This window comes from Spizellomyces punctatus (assembly GCF_000182565.1).
Source record: "Spizellomyces punctatus DAOM BR117 chromosome Unknown supercont1.19, whole genome shotgun sequence".
Classification (NCBI taxonomy): domain Eukaryota; kingdom Fungi; phylum Chytridiomycota; class Chytridiomycetes; order Spizellomycetales; family Spizellomycetaceae; genus Spizellomyces; species Spizellomyces punctatus.
In genome coordinates this window covers 179,858-201,365 of record NW_015971555.1, presented here as the reverse complement: position 1 = coordinate 201,365, position 21,508 = coordinate 179,858, and the positions used below count along the sequence as shown (strand labels likewise).

General features: G+C 48.4%; 8 protein-coding genes across 9 annotated transcripts; 3 read left to right on the top strand and 5 right to left on the bottom strand.

Moving 5' to 3' along the window:
- Positions 1 to 103: 103 nt before the first annotated feature.
- SPPG_08084 (uncharacterized protein) lies at positions 104 to 6,489 on the bottom strand. Its single transcript, XM_016756238.1, has 14 exons — positions 6,253 to 6,489; positions 5,713 to 6,067; positions 4,893 to 5,624; positions 4,744 to 4,818; positions 4,197 to 4,679; positions 3,811 to 4,127; positions 3,085 to 3,748; positions 2,848 to 3,012; positions 2,174 to 2,753; positions 1,952 to 2,109; positions 720 to 1,886; positions 548 to 638; positions 382 to 471; positions 104 to 325 (listed from the first exon to the last, which is right to left on the bottom strand). Exons 1-14 carry the CDS (start codon positions 6,315 to 6,317, stop codon positions 189 to 191), a joined length of 5,079 nt encoding a protein of 1,692 aa, XP_016604535.1. The 5' UTR covers positions 6,318 to 6,489; the 3' UTR covers positions 104 to 188.
- Positions 6,490 to 6,652: 163 nt separating this feature from the next.
- SPPG_08083 (uncharacterized protein) lies at positions 6,653 to 7,357 on the top strand (the record flags this gene model as incomplete). Its single annotated transcript, XM_016756237.1, has 1 exon — positions 6,653 to 7,357. The coding sequence occupies one exon, from the start codon at positions 6,653 to 6,655 to the stop codon at positions 7,355 to 7,357; it is 705 nt and encodes a 234-aa protein (XP_016604534.1).
- Positions 7,139 to 8,276, bottom strand: SPPG_08082 (uncharacterized protein). Its single transcript, XM_016756236.1, has 4 exons — positions 8,109 to 8,276; positions 7,924 to 8,055; positions 7,699 to 7,867; positions 7,139 to 7,624 (listed from the first exon to the last, which is right to left on the bottom strand). Exons 1-4 carry the CDS (start codon positions 8,239 to 8,241, stop codon positions 7,573 to 7,575), a joined length of 486 nt encoding a protein of 161 aa, XP_016604533.1. The 5' UTR covers positions 8,242 to 8,276; the 3' UTR covers positions 7,139 to 7,572.
- Positions 8,277 to 8,377: 101 nt separating this feature from the next.
- Positions 8,378 to 11,487, top strand: SPPG_08081 (haspin protein kinase; the record flags this gene model as incomplete). Its single annotated transcript, XM_016756235.1, has 8 exons — positions 8,378 to 10,033; positions 10,090 to 10,163; positions 10,222 to 10,425; positions 10,494 to 10,579; positions 10,642 to 10,947; positions 11,019 to 11,090; positions 11,166 to 11,251; positions 11,320 to 11,487. The coding sequence occupies 8 exons, from the start codon at positions 8,378 to 8,380 to the stop codon at positions 11,485 to 11,487; spliced, it is 2,652 nt and encodes an 883-aa protein (XP_016604532.1).
- On the bottom strand, positions 11,418 to 13,211 carry SPPG_08080 (uncharacterized protein). The gene is made up of 7 exons (XM_016756234.1): positions 13,000 to 13,211; positions 12,738 to 12,927; positions 12,659 to 12,680; positions 12,500 to 12,590; positions 12,297 to 12,438; positions 12,014 to 12,233; positions 11,418 to 11,951 (listed from the first exon to the last, which is right to left on the bottom strand). The coding sequence occupies exons 1-7, from the start codon at positions 13,147 to 13,149 to the stop codon at positions 11,624 to 11,626; spliced, it is 1,143 nt and encodes a 380-aa protein (XP_016604531.1). The 5' UTR covers positions 13,150 to 13,211; the 3' UTR covers positions 11,418 to 11,623.
- Positions 13,212 to 13,286: 75 nt separating this feature from the next.
- Positions 13,287 to 15,393, bottom strand: SPPG_08079 (uncharacterized protein). Its single transcript, XM_016756233.1, has 3 exons — positions 15,053 to 15,393; positions 14,829 to 14,992; positions 13,287 to 14,751 (listed from the first exon to the last, which is right to left on the bottom strand). Exons 1-3 carry the CDS (start codon positions 15,217 to 15,219, stop codon positions 13,451 to 13,453), a joined length of 1,632 nt encoding a protein of 543 aa, XP_016604530.1. The 5' UTR covers positions 15,220 to 15,393; the 3' UTR covers positions 13,287 to 13,450.
- Positions 15,394 to 15,537: 144 nt separating this feature from the next.
- Positions 15,538 to 18,200, top strand: SPPG_08078. 2 transcript variants are annotated; one of them, XM_016756231.1, is made up of 7 exons: positions 15,538 to 15,987; positions 16,060 to 16,166; positions 16,246 to 16,348; positions 16,414 to 16,678; positions 16,743 to 16,969; positions 17,032 to 17,193; positions 17,266 to 18,200. In XM_016756231.1, exons 1-7 carry the CDS (start codon positions 15,850 to 15,852, stop codon positions 18,070 to 18,072), a joined length of 1,809 nt encoding a protein of 602 aa, XP_016604528.1. In that variant the 5' UTR covers positions 15,538 to 15,849; the 3' UTR covers positions 18,073 to 18,200. The 2 variants fall into 2 exon arrangements, with proteins under 2 accessions (XP_016604528.1, XP_016604529.1); XM_016756232.1 differs by having other exon boundaries at positions 16,740 to 16,969.
- Positions 18,039 to 21,497, bottom strand: SPPG_08077 (acetyl-CoA carboxylase, biotin carboxylase subunit). Its single transcript, XM_016756230.1, has 14 exons — positions 21,272 to 21,497; positions 21,032 to 21,168; positions 20,903 to 20,963; positions 20,743 to 20,834; positions 20,595 to 20,682; positions 20,327 to 20,527; positions 20,233 to 20,264; positions 20,119 to 20,159; positions 19,904 to 20,051; positions 19,688 to 19,838; positions 19,542 to 19,611; positions 19,117 to 19,475; positions 18,728 to 19,053; positions 18,039 to 18,665 (listed from the first exon to the last, which is right to left on the bottom strand). The coding sequence occupies exons 2-14, from the start codon at positions 21,164 to 21,166 to the stop codon at positions 18,186 to 18,188; spliced, it is 2,184 nt and encodes a 727-aa protein (XP_016604527.1). The 5' UTR covers positions 21,167 to 21,168; positions 21,272 to 21,497; the 3' UTR covers positions 18,039 to 18,185.
- Between the last annotated feature and the right edge of the window lie 11 nt (positions 21,498 to 21,508).

Genomic DNA, 21,508 nt, shown 5'->3' with positions numbered 1-21,508 from the left:
CAGCATGTACGGATCGTGTCATAATTGCATGGATTAACCGGAGTTGGAGCAGGATTGGGAGTACGGTATGGGAGACAACCGTAGCTCAATTGTTCAATACTACATGACGTATCGCTCATCTTTGCTGTTCAATTCAAAATTTACAAATACAATACAATACAATAAAAAGCCAATATATTAAACCCAATCTAGCGGCCCCTCCTCCTTCGATCCCTATCTTCCCGTTCCCTGTCCCGTGAAGTTCCCCGTAACCGCTTTGTGCTGCCATTAGCGGATGCTGATGCCGGACGATATGAATCAATCCCGCCTGGGGCTGGGGATGGATCTACTCGATATGTAATTTAGTATAATGAACGCAGAGTCCAATCAAGTCGAACGTACCCTCTTCAGCACGTCTTTTTCGTCCAACTGCGCCATTTCCCGCAGGTCCGTTCTCGCTGGCAGGCTTCTCCGAGGCGGCGGAGGATCCCACTTCATAAGCGTACATCGTGTTAATAGAACCACTTGGAATACCTTGAAAGTGAGCGCAAACCAACAGCTACCATACCATCATCTCTCCTGCTCCGCTTGCTCTCTCGTTCGTCCTTTTCACGATCGCGTTTCCGATCCTTTCGATCCTCAGTCATGCTTTCCGTTTCCTACAGGAAAGGCAAACGAGATTAATATGTTTCAAAGACGATTCGCTCAAGTCGAGAAGACAGCCGCTTTTCGGGACCTACCCTTTCTTTTCTCTTCCTATCTCGGTCTCGATCCTTGGCCCTATCCCCCCGTTTCTCTTTGTCCTTTTCTTTTTCCTTCTCCTTGTCCTTTTCTGTATCTTTTTGTCCCTTCTCACGCTCCCGCGCGGGTTTTCTATCTTTCTCCTTTTCCTTGGTAGCGGACGTCCCACTAATGCCAACCGACCCGGCTCCTTCCTTTCGTCGTTGATTCTCTTTATCTCTCTCATTAAATCGAGGCTTTTCATGGCTGTAACTCTGGCCATGCTCCCTATGCGATATTTCCCCACGCTCCCTTTCCCCTCTCTCTGCTGAATTGGCGGTGACTGTACCAGATACGCTTTCATCGTTCTTTCTTCGATCCCGATCCTTCGCGCCACCTTCTCTCTCCTCTTTCCTTTGGGTCGGGGTATGAGGAGCTGACGTGCTAGTCCCAGAGGGTTCTTTCATCGACTCCCGTGGCCTTCGGTCATCCATCTGCTTTTTAGCCTCATCTTTGTTCCTTTCCCCATCGGTTGCACCGGGTTCTTCTTTCAATTGTCCTTCTTCCGGTTTCAAAATCTCGCTCTCTCGCCGAGAGGCAGGGACACTCTCTGAACCGGGGGTCCCCATACCGTCAACCATACCACTTCCTTTGCGTTCAACGACTCGACAGAACTCGCGATTGTCCAGCCAATGTCCCTCTCGCAACTGCAATTTTGTTCCGTAACTGCGGGCAAGCTGTTTTAGATCGCCCCTTTGCTCCGTTCTCTCCAGCTCCTGTACAGCGATCTTGATGGTGTTCCCCATTTGCTTGGTCGCTGGAAAATATTCATTGACGCGATCCAGAACGAGAATGGCGTTTCGAATCTGCATATACTCTCCACTCTGCAGACAAGCCAAGATCGCCTTACATAATTTCAAATGCCATTTTCGTAGCGCTTGACGGAATTCTTCGTACTCGATGAAATCTGCATTGCTGAGATCCATATTCCCAGTGATCACCCCAGTAGGCCACTTCTTCAGAAAACCTGGAAGGCCTTCTCCGATTGCTTCCTTCTTGAAGAGATCAGGATTTTTGTGCCAGGTGGATAGTGTGCGGAAAATAACCGCCAAGAACAGTCCGTAGTTTTTTGCCTCATCCTCAGTACCGGCAAAGATGCACGCGTGAATGATATCCCTGCTGCACATCTGCATGCTCAGTGTTAGCACTAGGCCAAGGATCTCCTGTAGATTGACTTCTCCTCAACACTCACCCTGTCGTAAAGCGACGCAGTTGGAATATTCGGTGTCCCCAACAAATGCATCATCATTATAAACTTTGCGCAATACATTGCATCTGCTGGTGACTGCACGCAACGCGGCTGCAAGCAGTACTGTATCATCGTGTTGATTATCTCGTTACGACCTACGCCTGAAGACATTCGAATCTTGTCAGTACCTTCAAGGCCGCATACTAAACCAGACAGCTACCATACTTGAATGGAACCAGAATGGACTCTCCGCTTTGACTCTTTCCATGATGCGCTTGTAATGCTCTTCATGCATCCTCCATTCGCCGTCGAGAGCCTTGATCACTAGACTTGCTCTATCTATTTCTTTCCTCTTCTTCCTGATCTCGTCGTTCGCTTTCCGCAGCCCGTCATCAACGTTATCTCGTTCTCGCTCGAGTTGCACAATTTCTGTTTCCATTTGTCGGATATTCTTCTTCTGATTCGCAATCTCTCCATGATATCTTTGCTTTGGCAACACAATGTCGTACAGGCTCAGCTGCCAGAAAGTCGCATAAAACGCAGGACTAATCCCACGCCATGCGTGCGGTGGAAGGATATTGACTGAAGCTCGAATGGTCTCATAAAGGCCAGGTTGCCATACTGCATTCGTTGCTGGATCGGCGAGGCCAGGATGTTCCACGCTGGCGGCATCACCATGAGCTGGAGCATCATGGTTGGGTCCGTCAACCTCCATAGTGTCAGGGATACTTTCTTTAGCCTTGTCATCAATATCCATGATATTACTTTGCTCGCTTTTGCTACTACCATTGGTGAGCTGTTTCTGCTGTTTCAGTATTAGCATACGTCCTGATAAGACATCCCGGGCTGCGAGCAACACAAGGGTGATATTGGGTAGGATGGGGAAAGCGAGAACATACCTTGACAGAGTTCACCAACTTCGGCCTAGCTATCAAGAAAGCCTGCTCGGGGTCTAATCCGTAGATCTCCACGAGATCCTCGACCGAGGGTGTAACATCAGCGAAGATTTCTGGCGGTGCCGTTACAGACAAGAATTCAAGGTATTGAAGCAGTGTCCGTTGGCACTGTAGTGTGCAGATAACAGATGATAAGCTGGAAGCGTATTTCCATTATATATCACAGGAGAGGGGACTCACATAGTCGTTTAACCATGCCAGAATCTTTAGATCCATGTTGTCATCCTCGGTTCCCATGCCAGCATAGACAATCTCCTGCTTACGCTGGCTAATTAATATACTCATTTGGCGGGCGAAGCCAGTTTCCAGCAGCGCTTTCATTAGCCTCAGTCCGGATCTCCGAGTCGTACGAATGTTTTCCCAGAAGAAAGCCTCCCGCTTCAACGTCTCTCCACCCGCTAAGGCATCCAACTGATTTTCGGTAGCTTCCTCCATCAGTTTGATTCCACTCATATAACCAATCAACTCTTGCAGAACGATCAGATCATGCACACTGCCAACACAGAGCTGATTAATCAAGTATCGAAGGAGTGGTGCGAGCTCCATTCCATGCTTCTTGAAAACCTGCCCGGTAAATGCGGCGAGAGACTTCAGCCATGGGGCAATTGAGAGCCCATTGGCCTCAACCCGCGTCTTCGGCTCGCACAGCGCTTCAATAAGACAGTACGGGAGAATATCGAATTCAAACTCGGTGAGGTACCGTGAGGCATCGACAACATGCGGAATCATATTGTCATAGCTCTCCAATTGTTTAATGATATAAGAAAATGCAACGACGGGATTTGAATGCACAACTTTGCCAATTTGACGACCAGACTGTTTTCCAGAGTCCTTCGACAATCGTCTAGGTCCAGGGGACAACTAAGTAGGTCCTCAATCTGGGTGTGGAATTTAAAAAGGACTTACGTCATAATATATCTACAATCGCGCTCGCACCCTGCCCTGGCGAGCTTCATTTCCGGGATTTCACTGTACAAACGATTCTTCCATTCTCCATAGAGTGCATACCGTTTCTGATACGGGAATTCTTTCACAATCTTCCACAACCCTTGACTATTCGCGGGATTTGGATCGGCGCGAGATACAGCAGGTAGCAGGTAATTTGCGACTACGTTTAGCCATCCGTTTATGATCTTGTCATATGGAACTCCCTCAAAAGGATCATTTTCTGTTGGATGCGGGACCATAACAAGATCTGGCTTCCCTTCCATTCGCTTGTGAGCCTATGCAATGAAAGCGTATTGAGCTCGCACCATTCTAAAACTCATGTAGTCCAACGTCCATGGACCAACCTCTGAAACGTGCAGTGCACCAATGCGAATCAGCTGGCCTACAAGGATCGGATCTCTGTACAGATGCGGGCCGATGTGCACCAAATACATTCGGATCCTTTGGATGAACTCGAACACATTTCGGATGGTTGGTATCTCCGATCGCCAATTTTCGTAGAAGAATCTATACCGCGCGGGATGCTTATTCCTTCCAACAAATACTTTCTCACCGTATGGTGCCAGTCTCACCGATATCGTGTTGAGGGGCACTCGGAAATCTTCTGGTTTAGGTTGCGGTCCACGCGCGGCGCCAACCAATGGCTTAACATCCCATGGACTAATCAATTCCCGCATCCATCTACAGAGATTCTCAACAATCTCCGGATGCAGGTCAGACAGCCGTGGTAACCGCTCAAGTATGGTAAATGCGTTCTTCACGTTTCCAATCGCGAGCAGAGCAGCAGCGAGCTCCGCTTTCTGGTTAACCTTGTTCGATTTCTTGACCTGTGAGATTCTGTGTGAATGTCACATATGCGCGAGTTCAAAGCAGGACTTTTCTTATACATACCTCTGGCTTGTTCTCCTTTACTTGCGTGATAGTGGCGGTCGAAGCCTTTCCTTCGTCGCCGAGAGTCCCGACCAGCTAAACACAACACAAGTGAGGTAAATAAAGCAATTGCTCGAACAGTAATGAACACAGACTATTCAGATGCATACTCCCTGGGCCTGGAATCTTCCTGCGGTCTTCTCCTTATTCTTTAGGTCGTCAACGTAATCCTTGTACAACTTGTGCACTTCCTCATCCGACGGACTTAAATGTGGGTAGAGATCTCCCAAAGCCACCAATCCATGCTTGACCATGATAGCTGCGACAAAGATAAGATTTTCTGGAACGGTCCGTGTGTTGCTGCGTCCATTGTACCAATCAAACTTGAACCCAAGAATCTGGCCGCAAACTGCTCTAGCTTCTCGTATTTGATCGCCCCTTGATCGCCATGGACTCAGTTCCAACAAGCGCACAAAGAAATCCCATTGGTCCGCAATATTCGCCGTAAAAAGATCAAGAATAAGATCCAAAACCCTGTTTGGATCAATATCAAAGTATCCGATTAAGCTGGCAATGTTTCCCATGGTCCTTCGCGCTCGTTCATCCACCACGTCCGCACGACGTTTGACAGCTTCTTCCTTCGTCAGTCGAGATGCACCATGATGTGAAGCGTGGGCATCGAACAGAGGCGGTAGGCTTCCAAACAGCTCGGTAACAAGCTTAGAATACCCTTCTGACTCCTCGCGAAGAAGATTGTACTTTGTTTGCGCATATAACATGAATGTTCGCACCCGCACTTCCTTCTTCCCTATTCCCCGCGCATCATGAATCAAGCCAATCGCTTGCTGAAAATCCAATTCCAGTCTTTCCCTCATTATAACCTCGGGTATGAAGTTCTTGGCCTACGTGTAAATAGAGATATCAAATAAAAAGTCAGATCAAATTTCTGCATTCCACCCCCACACTCCATAAATGAAGCAAAACACGCACCAGCAAGTCCTTCGCCACAGCTACCAGCCGAGCTCTTTCCGTCTGCGCACCTTCCACTACTTTCGGGTCACTCTCCTGATCCAGAAGCCACATGACGTCGACCAAAATCGAAGGAATTAATAAGGGGTCATCCAATGACTCCGGCCCGACATATCCGGATGCGATTTCTGCTTCCACGGACTTGGTTTTCTTCGTTGTATCCACATACAAGTTCAAGAAAAACGTCGCAATGGAGCCCAGAGCGAGGACGCCATTGAGACCGGCGTAGAACAGCTCAAGAACAAATGCCCGGACGGAGGATATGTCGCCTGGCGTATTTTTATTCGATATGATGAGAGAACGGGCAGTTTGAAGACTGGATAAAAGAAAGATGGGAATCAACCAGTGCTTCTGCTGCTATCGTATGATGTATTGACGAATGGTCAAGCTTCAACAGCCGAAAGCAAAACTTGGACCAACGACGGATCCAAACACCTAATCCAAAGTTTCCTTCTCTTTTGCAGCTCCATGAATCGCCGTCAACTCTTGAAAGATACTTACAGCTGCGAGCTACCCCCCGTCTCCCAGCTCTTAACAATCTGGTCAGTTATGTACTCCGAAGACATGGTGGTCCCCGAACCACTGGTGATCGCGGGTAGATGTTGTGGGTACTGATGACCCGCGCGGCTAACGAGCGCTTATCCTCGAGCAGTATTTATAATATAAGCAAAATCTTCACTCTGGGTTTGACCGTTTTGTGCCTTCTTAATATAAATGTGCAGTCGGAGATGATTTGGATTGGATAAAATCGTTGAAGACGGTCCAGTTCGACAGCTTCAACTAATGTTGCCATGACGGCACATCAATGACTACGCAGTGGTACTGTGACTGAGCCACTTTGAGAAGGCACTTGCACCCGACCTAAAGGATCTGGTCTTCCACTACAAACTTTCCATTGAAAATGTCTTCCAATGCATCAGATCTTTCCGAAACAATAACCACTTTCCGCAATCTTGAAGCAAACTTCTTTTCCTCTCTGTCACCACAGGACCTTCATGTATTAACCCTCAACTCCTGCTATTCGCCAACAGATCTCTACCATTACGGGGAATTCGCCTTTCTCCTTTCGAATCTGCGGCCTTGCATTCTAATATACGTACCCTCTTTGGAGATTGCATCCACCGAATCGCGCGTTCATGACCTGCTGTTGCAGTACATACAAGCAGTCTGGATACCTAGCATACGGTCACTTGCAGACATGTTTGAACTGAGGAAGTTGTCGAAGGTGTCCAGCCCGCATGCAGTGTTGGACGGGGCGTGGGTTTGCATCAATATGAAGCATGCGGATGCTCAGTATGTACAGCGAACATTCTTTGTGGAGGATCTTTCTGGACGACCACGTGTGGTTTCTGAAGCGGATATGGCTCGAGTGCTAGACTACCCTTCAGCTCTGCCAGAAGTCGATCCTCAGGAACACGATCAATACATTCAGATTGCATATCTTGAGGATGACGGAAAGCTTGCGGCTGGGCCATCGCAGAAAACTCCGGTTATGACATGTTTCATATCACGATCCGATGATTTATCGAAGGTGAAGGAACATTTTGCGAAATACAGTGCCGCAATGCGAACAGTTGGAATCACACTTCAATTGGCATGCGCATGATCGGCGTTCCAGAAAATGCTTTCAATCCCTTCGGTTGTCAGCACCTTAATATTTCTATGTGCATTTGGCGGAAGTCCCAATTAGGGCACTCCACAAAGGCAGATGGGTTTGCATAATGCTGATCAATACGATTCGGTATATGATGTCGCGAATGCCAATGTGACTCGCCTACGCCAACACAACCTATAGGTTATTCGGATGTCACTATCATCCGGTCACGCGTCGATATTTTCTCCATTCTCCACCAGGAACCCAACATGGTCGTACCTAAGGACAATCAGGAAAATTATCTCAATACATCTGCTACAGCACAAAACGGCCTTTGAATTATCATAGCTCACTTAAACTCAAACTGGGCTGCCCAATCTCTCAGGGTTTGCCATTCGTCCACATCCAAATCCTCTAGCTTGTCAATGGGCCCGGCAGGATCCGCTAGCAAGTCATCTGCAAAGGAGACTTTGGCTAGACAGCGTGAAGCATCACGGCCTGCAAATGATGAATAAGGACCACCTGAAAGGACGGAAAGTAAGTCGTGTTATATTGGAAATATTTCACGAGAAGAGTACCTGGTCCATAAAACTGGGCCCCACGAGAGACATCGTACACACGATTTAGAACGGAGATAAGGATGCCGTTAGACTTTTCCCCAGTGTACGGTAGAAGAGTTTGTGGTGTATATCGTTTAAGCACAATTGGCTCTATTTGGGACGTCAATGGTTGTCGTGAACAGGATTACGCCTTTCAGACATACCTGGAGGATGCTCTGGTGGTGGTAAATTTGCCTCTGACGCCTGGAATTCTCGAATCAGGAGCAGCAGGACGAGAAATAGGACAATATTCAGCGGATTACTCAGGGCTGAAACGCTGATGGTGTCGAATGCCATCTTTGGGTATCTGTGATAAACAAAAGTGGATTTGCAAGCCATACATCGTACAAGGACCTTGTCCGAGCCACTTGGACAGGGCTTAGTCGCGAGTACCAATTCGCCCACGCTCCTACCCACCACCTCATGTCTCGCAATGAATGCCTTCCTGACGACCAAGACCAAAACCATCCGGACTTACGGAAAACGCTCTCATCGAGTTGTTAACAGGTCTACGTGGGTATCTGATGGTGAAGAAGACGGGGAATTCAAAATCAAGCCAGGTGGGACATGCCATGCCCGAAGAACCGAATACAGTAGGAGGGATCCAAAGACAAGCGCGGTTGATGAAGACCAGGAAAACAGGATAGTGTATGACATGAAATTCAAATCTCCTACATCCGAGCAAAATAGAACTCGCTCATGCGAAAATGGTGGATTTGCGCGAGACAAAAACACGGAGCCATCTACGGTCGACAAAGCCAACACGCACACAGCTGAGGAGAAAGAACTAAATCCGAAGGCGGAGCCGTCCCTAAAATCGCAGTTATACCCGTCACCATCCTCACCCGCCAACTTGACACTCTTGATTCCATCAACACCTGAATGGCTACCACCATCCGAGATTTGTGTGAGTCCCATACAGAGCAGCGACGAAACCCACAGATTGGCAGGGGAGGGCGTCGAGATAGACTTCTTGGAAGGTGTATCCCGCTCCTTTGAGAAGAGTCTTCATGGCCGTCTAGACAGAATGCCAGAGGGCGTGGGGGGAAGTCTGATAACTAATCAGGAATTATCAGGGGCCGACAATCGCGGCGACGACGAAGAGGCAGATAGAAATCCATTCATACGAGAGTCCACAGTTTTACCGTCAGTGGATATCGGTCAATGCACGCCTATTTCCAGTGTTAAGCAGTCACGAGGCCAAATAACAGTCGGGCGTCGACGAAGACGGCGTCACCGGGGCTTTATCTCCCGCAATGAAAGCGAGTATGCTGACACAAGAAGCCAGCAGTGGGAATCATCGCAATCGCACAGTCCTGATCTTAGATCAGGAGATGTTCATTTAAGTGGATCTTCGCAGAACGATACATTTGCGTCCTCTGAGAACCGCCCTTCAATAGCCACTGATGTGAGCTCGCGGCACAACTCTGTTGGTAGAAAGCAATCTCATGTTGAGAGTAAAGAGGTCTCTGATGGGGGACAAAATGTCGTTGAAGACCACGCAAACCAGGAGGGGTCTATAGAAGGCTTCCCAAAAGGGCTCTCCCTGTGTGAAGTCGATTGCAACAAGGTAGATTTTGAAGCAGACCACACCCTGACAGTCCCCGACCGATATGGATTGGACAGCAGAGATGTAAATGACAGGGATCCTAATAAACCGAACACGCCATTACCACGACCTCAACGTCGCGCCTGGGCCGTCATTGATGATTCGGATGAAAATGATGGTGTTACGGAAACGTTACCTGCCACTGACTCAATATACGAAAAGGCGCAGGCAGGGTCCGAGCACGAGAGGATTGTTCAGGATGACGCGGAAACGGACGGAAACGTCGGTACAAGAACACAGCGAGATGCTAACATGCTGGAGGGGACGTGCGACTTAGAAGGACTGACAAATGGCATAACTCATTTGCGGATAGACGAAGCAAATATTCAGAATAACCTCAAAATGGGTATTGATATTGAAGAAGCTCTGCATGTGGATGAGGAAGTTGAAGTGTTGGGGCAGAGCATAGAAAGAGTAACACTCAATGAAGTTGAAGTGAATCGAACGACAACTCTCAGAACAGCAGACCTTGGATTAGAGGTATGACTTTCATGGGCTCCCCCTACGTAACCAGTGCGCTTATTAAACCCTCCCAGAAAAGCCTCAAAGACTTGCTTGAGCTCGCTCAACAGCCATGCCCATTTGCATTTGATGAGTTTTTTGCTGGAAGGTGCATGACCGTGCGCGAGCTATCCAGATCTATAACAGTGGCTGACGTATGATTTTAGCTCCATAACCGGTAAACTGGGTGAAGCGAGCTACTCTGAAGTATTCGCCGTCGAGTACTCCCGTTGTCCCGGGATCCCAGCGGCGGTAAAAATCATACCGTTTGGCGGCGAGGGCGACCAGATGGGTGTTGACGAGGTGGTCAAGGAGGTGATGATCATGAATAAGGTGGCACGAGTCGGAAAAAGTTTTGTCCAATGTTTGGGGTAAGGATCAGCGTTCCTCTTTATATCTCTCTGAGAGCACGCCCATGTAATGTTATCTTGCGCGTAAGTGTTGGAGTGTGCGTTGGTCCATGGCCTGAATGGCTGCTGCGCATTCGCGACGAATGGGATGGCGAGATGGAGAATGATCGACCTGGTTGGTGTAGTCCCATTCTTCCGTTTTGGCTTTCGTTCAGATTCTCACAATATGATATCCAGACTATTACCCAGCGACCCAACTCCACGCCCTGCTTATTCTCCAAAACGGCGGAACAGATCTCGAACACCATCCTCCCCTCACAGCACCTCAATGTCAGAGTCTCCTGCTCCAGCTTTGCCTGTCCGTAGCTAATGCGGAAATTCAAGAAATGTTTGAGCATCGAGATCTGCATTGGGGAAACGTGCTTCTCACTACTGCTCCACCCGAGAAATATCTAGTTGACTTGGATGGAGATCGAATTCAATTTTCCAATGAAGGGGTGAGAATCTGCATTATCGACTATACATGGGGAAGGATAGGCGCATGTAAGTGCCCATCAACGTCCTTCTGTTCGTAAAGGTAAAGGATCATCTAATGTAAATTCATTTCAATGTAGACCCTGAACTAGTCTACCTGCCATTGGATGACCCAGAACTATTCGACGGAAAGGGCAAGGGACAGCGTGGTGGTATGGCTGAATCTGCGAAAGATAACTGCTTGGGCCTACCGAATCTCTGACATTTTTGGCTATCATTGGCAATAGGTGACTTACAATTCGATATATACCGATGGATGCGAGATGAGGTGCAAGGCGAGTGGCAGAAATTCTGTCCGAAGACAAACGTCTTTGTAGGTGAACTTGCATAACTTTGATCCTCTTGTTGAACATGTTTTTTAATTACTTTCATTTTTGATAGTGGGTGCACTATCTGATAGATAAAGTTCTTACTCGCAAGTTTCCGCGATCGCGAAAGACAAAGGACGTCCGGATCCGAAAGGAGTTGGAAATGGCTAGGGAGGTTGTGCTGCAATACGGTAGTGTTGCAGATTTTGCAAAGTGGTGGATTCAGAGATTGGAGCTCTGATACGCAGACCATGCATCTGGGTCTAAGACATATGGCATTCTCGGTTGCTAAATTTGATGCCATCTTAACGTAGCACTAATTCTACATATGTAACTAATAATACAGAATAGAGAGACGGGTTCAATCCCGTAAGGCCTCAATACCACTCTCCGTGGAAGATTGCTACATGGGGAACACCATCCTCCTTGATAAAGCCGCGATACATTCCCGTAGTGTTGAACGGGAGCGCGACACGTCCATGTGCGTCAACCGCGACAACCCCACCTTCACCACCGGCATTCTTCATCGTTTCATGAATGGTTTTGTCGGCAGCTTTTGCCAAGGATACGTTTGTGCCGTACTTCATTTGTGCAACGATATCATACGCCACAGCGTAACGAATAAAGAACTCCCCATTTCCGGTTCCCGAGACTGCAGCGTAACGATTTTCGGCATAGGTGCCGCAACTGATGAGCGGGGTGTCACTAACAAGAGAGCATTAGATAAGGACCTCCAACGTAGCTGTCAACCACCAAGTTGTCAATACCCGATACGGTAAGTCCATTTGTTTGTTTTGCCTCCGGTGGAGGTGGCGGCCGCCAAATCACCATGCGTATCCAACGCACACGCACCCACAGTTCCCTGTGGATATGGGTCCGCATCTTTTTCCGAGTATGACGGCAGTTGATCTTTGTAATGTGCTGGAGCGGATTCACTAATGGCGGGACTATCAGCGGGTTGTTCTAGGTGCTGTTTCCAGCGATGTTCTAAGGGGTGATTGTGTTACATGCTTCTTGGTGTTATGCGCCACCAAGTACAGGCGAGCTCACCAGTAAAAAAGTAGGACGGGTCCACAATTTCCAGTCCACTTTCTGCGGCCAGTTTTTCTGCCTCGGGGGCTGCGATGAAAACGTGAGGCGTCGTGTCTTTAATCACGCGGGCAAGAGAGATTGGGTTTTTGACTGTCGTCAGCTTGAAGTTGACATAGTCAAATTATAAATCTTTGACCCTCAAGGATGGCAGTTGTACCTACCAACGTCGTAGCACCTGCTTTCATCGTTCGGCCATCCATGATAGAAGCCTCACACATGTTCTTCCCATCTCGAGAGAATACCGCGCCCTTGCTGATCAGCTCTGAGTATTGACAGGTAGTCATCTCCTACGAGACGCTGAACTTCCCACCCCTACTTACCCTGCATTGAACAATGGACAATCTAAAATATACATCATAAGCCACCTTCACCTAGATAGGTATAGGGCATCGTACATACCTTCCATAACTCTCACAGCTGCCTCAGTCGCATCTAGGCTCGTTCCACCCTCATTTAGGACAGTGTAGCCGGCAAGGAGGGCTTCCTTCAAAGCAACGACGTACTTTTCACGCGTGGGTGGCGGAAGGCTGTCGGGAGGTATCACACCAGCGCCGCCGTGAAGAACAAGTGCGAATCGCGAAGGCCGTGCCTATTACAAAGGTACTGTGAGCACCGAATACAATCAATGGGTCCGACACTTTCGTAGGATGAATACGAATACCATAGCCATGTCCACTTCCGGTAACCCTTCAGACTTGACGGTGGAATGGTTGGTTTCGGTCGTGGTGTTTCTCCTTTGCGACCGAGACGGCTGGTTGACAGACGTCGCACGCGTGGAGCGGAAACTGCATATGGAGAAGAGTGGAAGCATGATGCAAGCAAACGCAACACTGCGGCTGCGAAGAAAGTGTCCAACAATAAAAGGCAGACGCATTTCCACGCTGTCGCAGGCAGATCCATGATCTCGTAATCGTGATCGCTCAGACTGTGCCACTGGGCAATTGCAGTTACTGGATCACATTGACGGCAGAAGTCGCTAAATGCTATTCTCCATCCTTTCAATTTACTAGAGCATATTGTGACAAAATTTAAACATTTACATTCTAAGGTATACTTCACTCGCACAAAAATTCTAAATCACATCTATCATCTCTATACAAGCCTTGCTTAGATTATGCAGCACAATCACCACTTACGGCTCCCTCTACCACTACACTCTCCTCATTACCACGCAGCGACACTCCAGACTTCTTCTTGGATAAATTCTTGCTTCGTTTCTTCGCAACAGAAGGGACAGCTGACGGTAATACTCCGTACGGCATCATCCCTTGTCCCATGACACCTGGGAAAGCGTACGGCGCAGCAGAAGGTATATTACCTACTTGTTGCTGTTGCATCTGCTGGTATGCTGCCTGTTGATAAACGGCCGCTTGTTGGTAGTACGCTACCCACATTTGTTGCTGTTGGGCTAGCGCCGCCATTGCCTGCTGTTGCGAGTAGGTATAGGAAGATGGCAGGAGGTTGTCAGTGGGAGGCGGCGGGGCTTGCTCGCTCGCATTACGGCGACTGCTGCGTCCAGGTGTTACATCTATCGACCTACGTCCCGCAGACTCGACAGCTTGACTCCGAGAATCCGATGATGGCGCTCGAGTCGCAGCTGTACGTCGGCGTCCCCTATGCTGTCGATTTTCAATAGCTTGCATTCGAACACCAGCTAGTGGAACGTCGTCGTCTGATTCCGAGTCCTCCTCCTCATCGGAAGTAGATGGAACTATCTGTCGTCCCATCCTCGAGCGAGATCGCGAACGGCTCTGGGGACGTTCATGGCCACTTCCGGCGGAGGGAGATGGTGGTGGTGATGGTAAAGGCCCAACGGACCTCCCTCTTATTCGACTTGGGGAAAGCTTTGGCTGTGCCAAGTGGGTTAGATTTGTCGAAGACAAGCTCTTTGCATTAGAGTCAGAATGCTGTTGGACAACAGGTCTCGCGCGGGAGGTGGAGCGATGGCGAGATGGAGCAAGAGCCACATGATCACTGTCGTCCTCAGATTCGGTTCCGCTTGACTCTCCGGACACTCCCTTTGTAGGCGCTCTGTTGCGCCCTCGTCCTCTGCTCGACGACCGGTTCAATGACCCCGCCACCGCTGGACGACTACCCGGGTTCTGTCGTGCTCGTCTGTTAAATCTTACTGCCTCCGTTTCACCTCTAGACGCTGCCTTAGGACTTGGGGTCTCCCTTATCTCATTGCTTGATTTGACTTTGCGAAATAAGAATGACGCTTCGGCAAGGCCGGAAACGAGATCCGCATCTCTAGCTGCATCTTTGCTGGACTTTTTAGGCGTTGATGAGGACGCGTCAACGTGACTCGCAGTCTTATCTTCGGCACTATCTGTGCCCAGACGATAGACCTTCGGTGTGTATGTGTATGTTGGGATCGTCTTCTGCACCAACTCATATTTAAAACGCGGTTCTACTATGGGTAGGGAAATTAACAAGCGCTCGATAATGAAGATAAACTGCTTGGCTCGAAGCCCAGGTTTCTTTACCCACCTTCTTTCTTGCTTCCAAGCTCTGGTTTCTTTGTCTCCGGGTTCCCACTCAAATCCAACCTCGAATCGAAATCAAACATGACATCATCCAGAAAGCCTTTTGAAATGCCCTCTGTCCTCGTGTAATCCAATGCATCCGCTTTTGGATCAAGCGTTCGGTACTGCCTATATCATAGACAGTCAGCTTCAAATAGTACATTTGATATGCTAGCCAGCGGCCATTACCCTGCTTCAAAGCTTTGAGCTCGTGGCGTAGCGTTCGTAAGAAACCTTGGTGAAGGGTTTGTAGGAGCGCTCGTTCTCGAATTTTTTCTTCGCAAGTCCGTGGAGGATGTCTCTGGTGGTTTTGGCTGGGCTTTGCTCTTTGACGCTTTGAAGAAACCAAACCCCATTGTGACAAATTACCCTCTACGTGCTTTCCAATCTGCTTTTCCAGCAGGTCAGATTCCAAAAACAAATGAATTCTAAATTGTCAAGAAATGGCTGGGTGGGAAAACCGCCCACAAGGCGAGGCAAACCAGCCCCCCTTACTTTTCATCATTCTTGTGCTCGAAAGCTTCTGCGTGGGAATTTGTGCGTAAAATTCCCACTCGTGAGAATTTGCCTCTCAATTTCACCACTACAGTTGTCTTGGAAACCACTATACGCACAATCACTGTGCCACAACAAATGCCCCCCAAAGCAAGATCCTCAAACCCGCTCCCCAAATATGTGTCCGAGGCTCGCAATCGTTGTTATTACCGACAATCTTGCATCTTGGCGAACGGGAAGAGGTTAGGTCGGAAGGTCAACGTTTGGTATACCCCCCTTGGAACCTCTATTGTAGCGCTGTTCAATTCAGACGGGACAGAGGCTTTGCGACCATTACGACTCATGCGACGCTTGCTATCGTTTTATCCTTCCACCGACACACCCTTGAAATAAATACACACGGTCTCGTCACTCTCATTAGCAACATCAACACTGGAGTAAACCTCTACGCGCCTAACGCTATCCCCCGCGTGTCCACCTTTTCCCACACAATGTCTACGAAGCGAAAGCGTGCCGCATTGAGTGATCCTTCACCTGCTCCAATCGAAAGTCGTTCAATACGAAGTGTTACACCTGGCGCAACACCGGAACCAGGGCAGAGATCGAAGAAGGCAAGAATGGGAAACAAGGTCGGTGCGGGAGGTAATTTTACAAGTGTCTCCTTCCGTGCTTGTTAAACAAAGGATGGCGTTTTTCAAAAGATCGATCATGAAGCGAGTGTGGATGGCGCTTTAGTTGCAAATGGATCAGACATTCAGGGTATCTGTAGACGCTTATTTGATGTCGTTCGATATTATAAAGACGACAGGTAGGGCTTTTGTTGTTGTTGCCGAAGACTCTGGTGCCTCTTTATTGACAGTACGGGTACCTTTTGTTGGTGCTATCAGCGGAAGACTGTTAGCCGAACCATACCTTCAGCTTCCTCCACGAACTCAATTTCCGGATTATGACGAGGTTATCGCAAAGCCAATCGCCATGAATAGCATACAGGTACGCCCACATATTTCATATTTCTCTCTTTGCGTTGTTCTTCATTCAACCTTCCGGAATCATAGGCTAGGTTGGACCATAACAAGTACAAGTCCATCCAGTCATTTCGAACAGACGTTGAACTCGTGTTTGAAAATGCCAAAAAGTATAACCAACCTCAGTCAAGGATATACAAGGACGCTGTTTTTCTGCTGCAGCGATTCAGAACTGAGCTGGAGAACGTCAAAGAAGAGGGGTTAATTGATGAGCTACAACAGGTAGCTGAAGGAAAGGAAAACGCTGGCAGAAAGAACATGAAAAGTACCGCAAAGAAGGCCCATTCGGGAAAAGGTGCGCATATGTTCTCGGGCCAAATGTTACGTGAGGATTTGGCAAACTCATGTTCTCATAGCAGATCTTGATGCACTAATCTCGGCCATTGAAATGGATGACTTGAAAACCGTTAAAGGACTTCTAGCCAAAGGTCTCGATGTAAACACGCTCACTGAAGCAAACCTATTTGGTGCAAAATTCACCTGGGCGCCATTACACGCTGCCGCCTATTTTGGACGGTGTGACATTGCCACGCAATTGATCGACCATGGTGCTGATGTCGAGCTCTCAGATACGTGGTATCAATCAGTATGTGTGAATATGTGCATTTTCTCGTTAGCCTGATACTGATGCCAAATAAATTCTGCCAGAAACCGCTTGGGTGGGCAGCATATGGGGGAAATCTAGAAATGTGCCAGCTACTGGTGGAAAGTTACAACGCCGACACAGAGTTTGAGAATATTGGGGGACAAACAGCATTCGATATGGTGGCTGATCCAGATGTGCCGGGATGGACAAAGCTTTTGTCAAAGGTAAATTTGCAATAATGATTGCGCCGGATACCACACGATGGAAAATTAACATAGTTACGATCTCAACAACAGACCAGTAAAACAAATGGTACAGCGCATAACAAAGTCATCGAGGAGGATGCGGAGGATTCTTCTGTCAGTGATGTGCAAAAGAAGAGTCGTAAGGGGGCGCTCCCTGCCGTCCGATTGGTGCTGCAGTCCGATCATCCCTCTGAACAGCAGTCTGAGATACCGGACGCGACCAAAGTGAAGATCAAGATTCCACCTGCTCGTTCCAACGTGAATGCCGAGCAAGAAGTGATTTCCAAAGTTGAAGAAGTAAAACAGAAAAGACTCGTCAATGGACAGGAGAGGATAGGCGACCCAGAATCATTTATCGATGTTGAAGCCATTTCATCTGGAGACGAAGGAGAAGGGAACAATGCAAATAGTAAAGCTCCTTCGACAACAGCCACGACCCCCACGTCCTCAAACCGTCCAGAAGCAGCATCCAACGCCACACCTGCCCGTTCCCTCGTCACATCTCTTGGCATCGTCTCAAATGACGATCATATCCGAATGATCCTCCCGATCCCCACTCCAACCCAAACCTCCCACGCCATGACGGTCCCACAACAAGTCCGCTCTCTAAACCTTCGGCTTCTCCTATTATCGTCTAACCAAGTATCATATACCATTACAGGAACGCAAACGATGCTTCCAGGTGACCGCGGAATGAGAACCAAGACGTTGGCGTTCAAAATGGGGGGCGCAACGGTGTTTGACTGTCTGGTGGGGTTGGAGAATGGAGTAAACGCATTCGAATTTGTTGTTCTTGGAGGGTTGAATCAGGGCGGAATGGTGTCGCAAAAGGTTTCTTTATTTATGAACAGAGTGTAATTACTGGGAATAGATGCAAAGAAACTCATCGCCATGGCGGTGCCCTGGCAATGTAAATTCATATGTGCTTTATTGTAATAATTCTGACTCATGTCCTACATGGGTGCAATAATCTACGCTGCCTTCTTCACCTCCTCCTCGCCAAAGAATTCGATCATAACCTCGTCCCCAGCAACACTCTGGCCGGCCTGTACAAACACTTTACTGATTTTACCCACTCTAGGTGCCCGCAGCACGTTCTGCATCTTCATTGCCTCAACCACAGCCAATTCGGCACCTTCTGCTACGGTATCTCCTTCTTTGACAGCAACGGATACGACGGAACCAGGCATAGGAGCGAGAATCATGCGGGTCAAATCCAACTTAGGTTTCTCCTTCATATGTTTTGAGAGCGCATTTTGGAGTGCGGTGTGCACGACAACGTCGAATTTGGTCCCATGGTGGGCTAGTTTATAGCCAAGAGGGTGCGACTCAAGATATTGGAGTGTGGCGGTTCGGCTTGTTCCTTCTGGGGTTTTGAGAGCTGCTCTCAATATAGGACTCTCCAAAGGCCAGTCCGCAGAAATCGTTACAGGTTTGCCGTCAATGTCCACCTAAAACAGAAAACAAGTATAAACTCGAATCCCGCAGCTGGCGGCGATTTCGGATGACCTACCAAGAAAGAGCCATCCCCGTTTCTTTTCAACGTAACCGGTACAGGCGCGTCCGCACCAACACCGACAAACAAGTCCCACTGATCCCGCTGTGGGGCACCCTCAGTCAACGGTCCTCCTCCACTAACCCACGTCCGGTTGCGCAAGTCTCGCTTCGCATGCGCCAACGCTGCAGCGGCAACGAGTTCCTCCCGGGTCTGCTCCGTCAATCGGTGACCCTTGAACCCTTTAGGATACTCTTCGGCCAGGAAAGCTGTAGAAAGCTTGCCTTGTACAAAACGGGGATGGCTAATCACGTCGCGAAGCAAGGGAATGTTGTGTGTGACACCTACGGAGAGTCTCACGTATGAACATAGCTGTTGTATTTCCTACACTGACAACTCGGCCCCACCTTTGATCACATACTCGTCCAGTGCCTTCTCCATATTTTTCATGGCCTCATCTCGAGTCGCTCCATGTGTGCACAGTTTGCAGATCAGCGGATCATAGTAAATCGAGATTTCAGACCCTTCAATGATTCCTGAATCACAACGAACTTCATCTCCTTTCCCCTTTGGTTCAATGTACTTGTTGAGGGTTCCGATAGAGGGAAGGTATTTCTCGGGATCCTCAGCATACACTCGAGACTCAAAGGCCCATCCGTTGATTTTAACATCAGATTGCTTGAAGCCGAGTTGCTGACCCGCAGCCACCCGAATCATCTGCTCGACAAGATCCAAACCGGTAATGTATTCGGTAATCGGGTGCTCCCTGAGGAAATCCAATCAGTTGAGACCGCAGGTTAACTCCAAGTTCTCAGCAAAGACTAGAACGTACACCTGCAATCGAGTATTCATCTCAAGGAAGTAAAAGTTCCGTTTTGGATCCACCAGAAATTCGCAAGTCCCTGCATTTCCCCCAATCAGTGAGACGGTTAATGACCAAATGCAACTACAGACCCTCCTTTCTTTATAGCAACCCACCGGCAGAATAGTATCCTACAGCTTTCGCGAGAGCAACAGCCTGTTCTCCCATGGCTTTCCGGGTGGCTTGGTCAATATGAACACTAGGTGCCTCTTCAATGACCTTCTGATTACGTCGCTGAATGGAACATTCACGCTCCGGCAAATATATCTGACCAGCACATATATAAATAAATAGAGAGTTACATGTGAAATGGGCTTGATGCCTTGACTTACCACGTTGCCGTGCTTGTCTCCAATCAACTGAATCTCAATATGACGCGGATGCTCAACAAACTTTTCCACCAGCAATCGGTCATCTCCAAAGCTAGACAATGCTTCCGAGGAAGAAATTTTGAACGCATCGCGAGCTTCTTGGTCGTTCCTTTGGACAACAAAATTCGAATCAATAAAATTGCGGAAGGAGAACATTGACCCATGTAAAGCCCTACCAAGCGATTCGCATTCCTTTCCCACCACCGCCTGCTGAAGCCTGGACAAGGTGACAGATAGTCAAGGTCAGTCCTAAATGAGCTCCGAATGTATTAGTCAATTCCATAACATACCTTAATCATCACAGGGTATCCGATAGATTTCGCTAGAAGGTTCAGAAGTCATCACACCGAATCGGACAAATGCCACCTAAATCATCTATCTTACCAATTTCAACCGCATGGTCCGCATTCTGCACAACACCATTGAATCCAGGAATGGTGCTCACCCTGGCTTCGTGGGCAAAAATCTTACTCTGAATCTTGTCCCCCATGGCAGCCATGGCCTTTTCGTTGGGTCCAATGAACGTGCAGCCGATTTCATCGAGAGCATGCACAAAGTGACTGTTTTCGGACAGAAAACCGTATCCTGGTGTGGGCACACTGTCATGCTTCTCATTCAGGATGCTACAATGTACCGCGGTGCGCGAACATACCTGGATGAACAGCTTGTGCCCCAGTTTGTTTGATGGCCCCAATGATATTTGGAATGTTCAGGTAACTCTTGCTTGTGGCCGGTGGTCCCTGATTTACTTTTGCTCAGCTGGCATGTAACCGTTACGAGCATAAACAGAGACGACTTACGACATGTACAGCCTCATCGGCCATTCGCACGTGGAGCGAGTTTGCATCAGCGTCCGAGTAAATCGCAACAGTCTTGATGCCCATTTTTCTGGCTAAAATAAACCAATCCAGCCGCATCAGTAAACGTCCCCACAACATCCTCACTAAGCGCCCCTCAGACCTGTTTTGATGACACGACAGGCAATTTCACCACGGTTGGCAATCAGGATCTTGTCAAAAGTCTGTTCCCAGCACGAGTAACTCGTCAGGCCCAGCTTGCTTAATGGCCGCCACGCAAAATGCAGATTACCTTTCCATAATCCGTAGACGTAGCAAGAGCCCTCATAGATGTTCGTCTGCTGTGGAGCGTGCATTGTGCCCAAAGAGCCCTAGGTGTCGAAGGCGACAGGGTGTGTTGCAAGTGGGAACGCAGTTGGCCAAGCATAGCTGGAATTGAGACAAATAGGTTCAATAAGCCGCCTTCAATTGCCTACCAAGTCTCCTGTGGTGGCTTCTCCTTATCTCCTTTGTGCAAGCTCGCAGCCCTTACCGGATATATACAATAACTAGTGGCGCAAAATGCAAATGTTACAGGTAGATTCGGGTTGGTGGGTGCAAAGTCCCAATGCAACTTGATGCAGCCAAAGACGCGCGATCGTTTCTTGTTAGCGGTGCCCTTTCCAACACCCCACGCCAGATGCAAGTCAAAAGCCTTGTATCGGAAAAACAAGGAAAGTAAGTCCCAAAAGCTTGGCAGCTTGGTGTCCACTTGCCCGTGTTGTGCGCA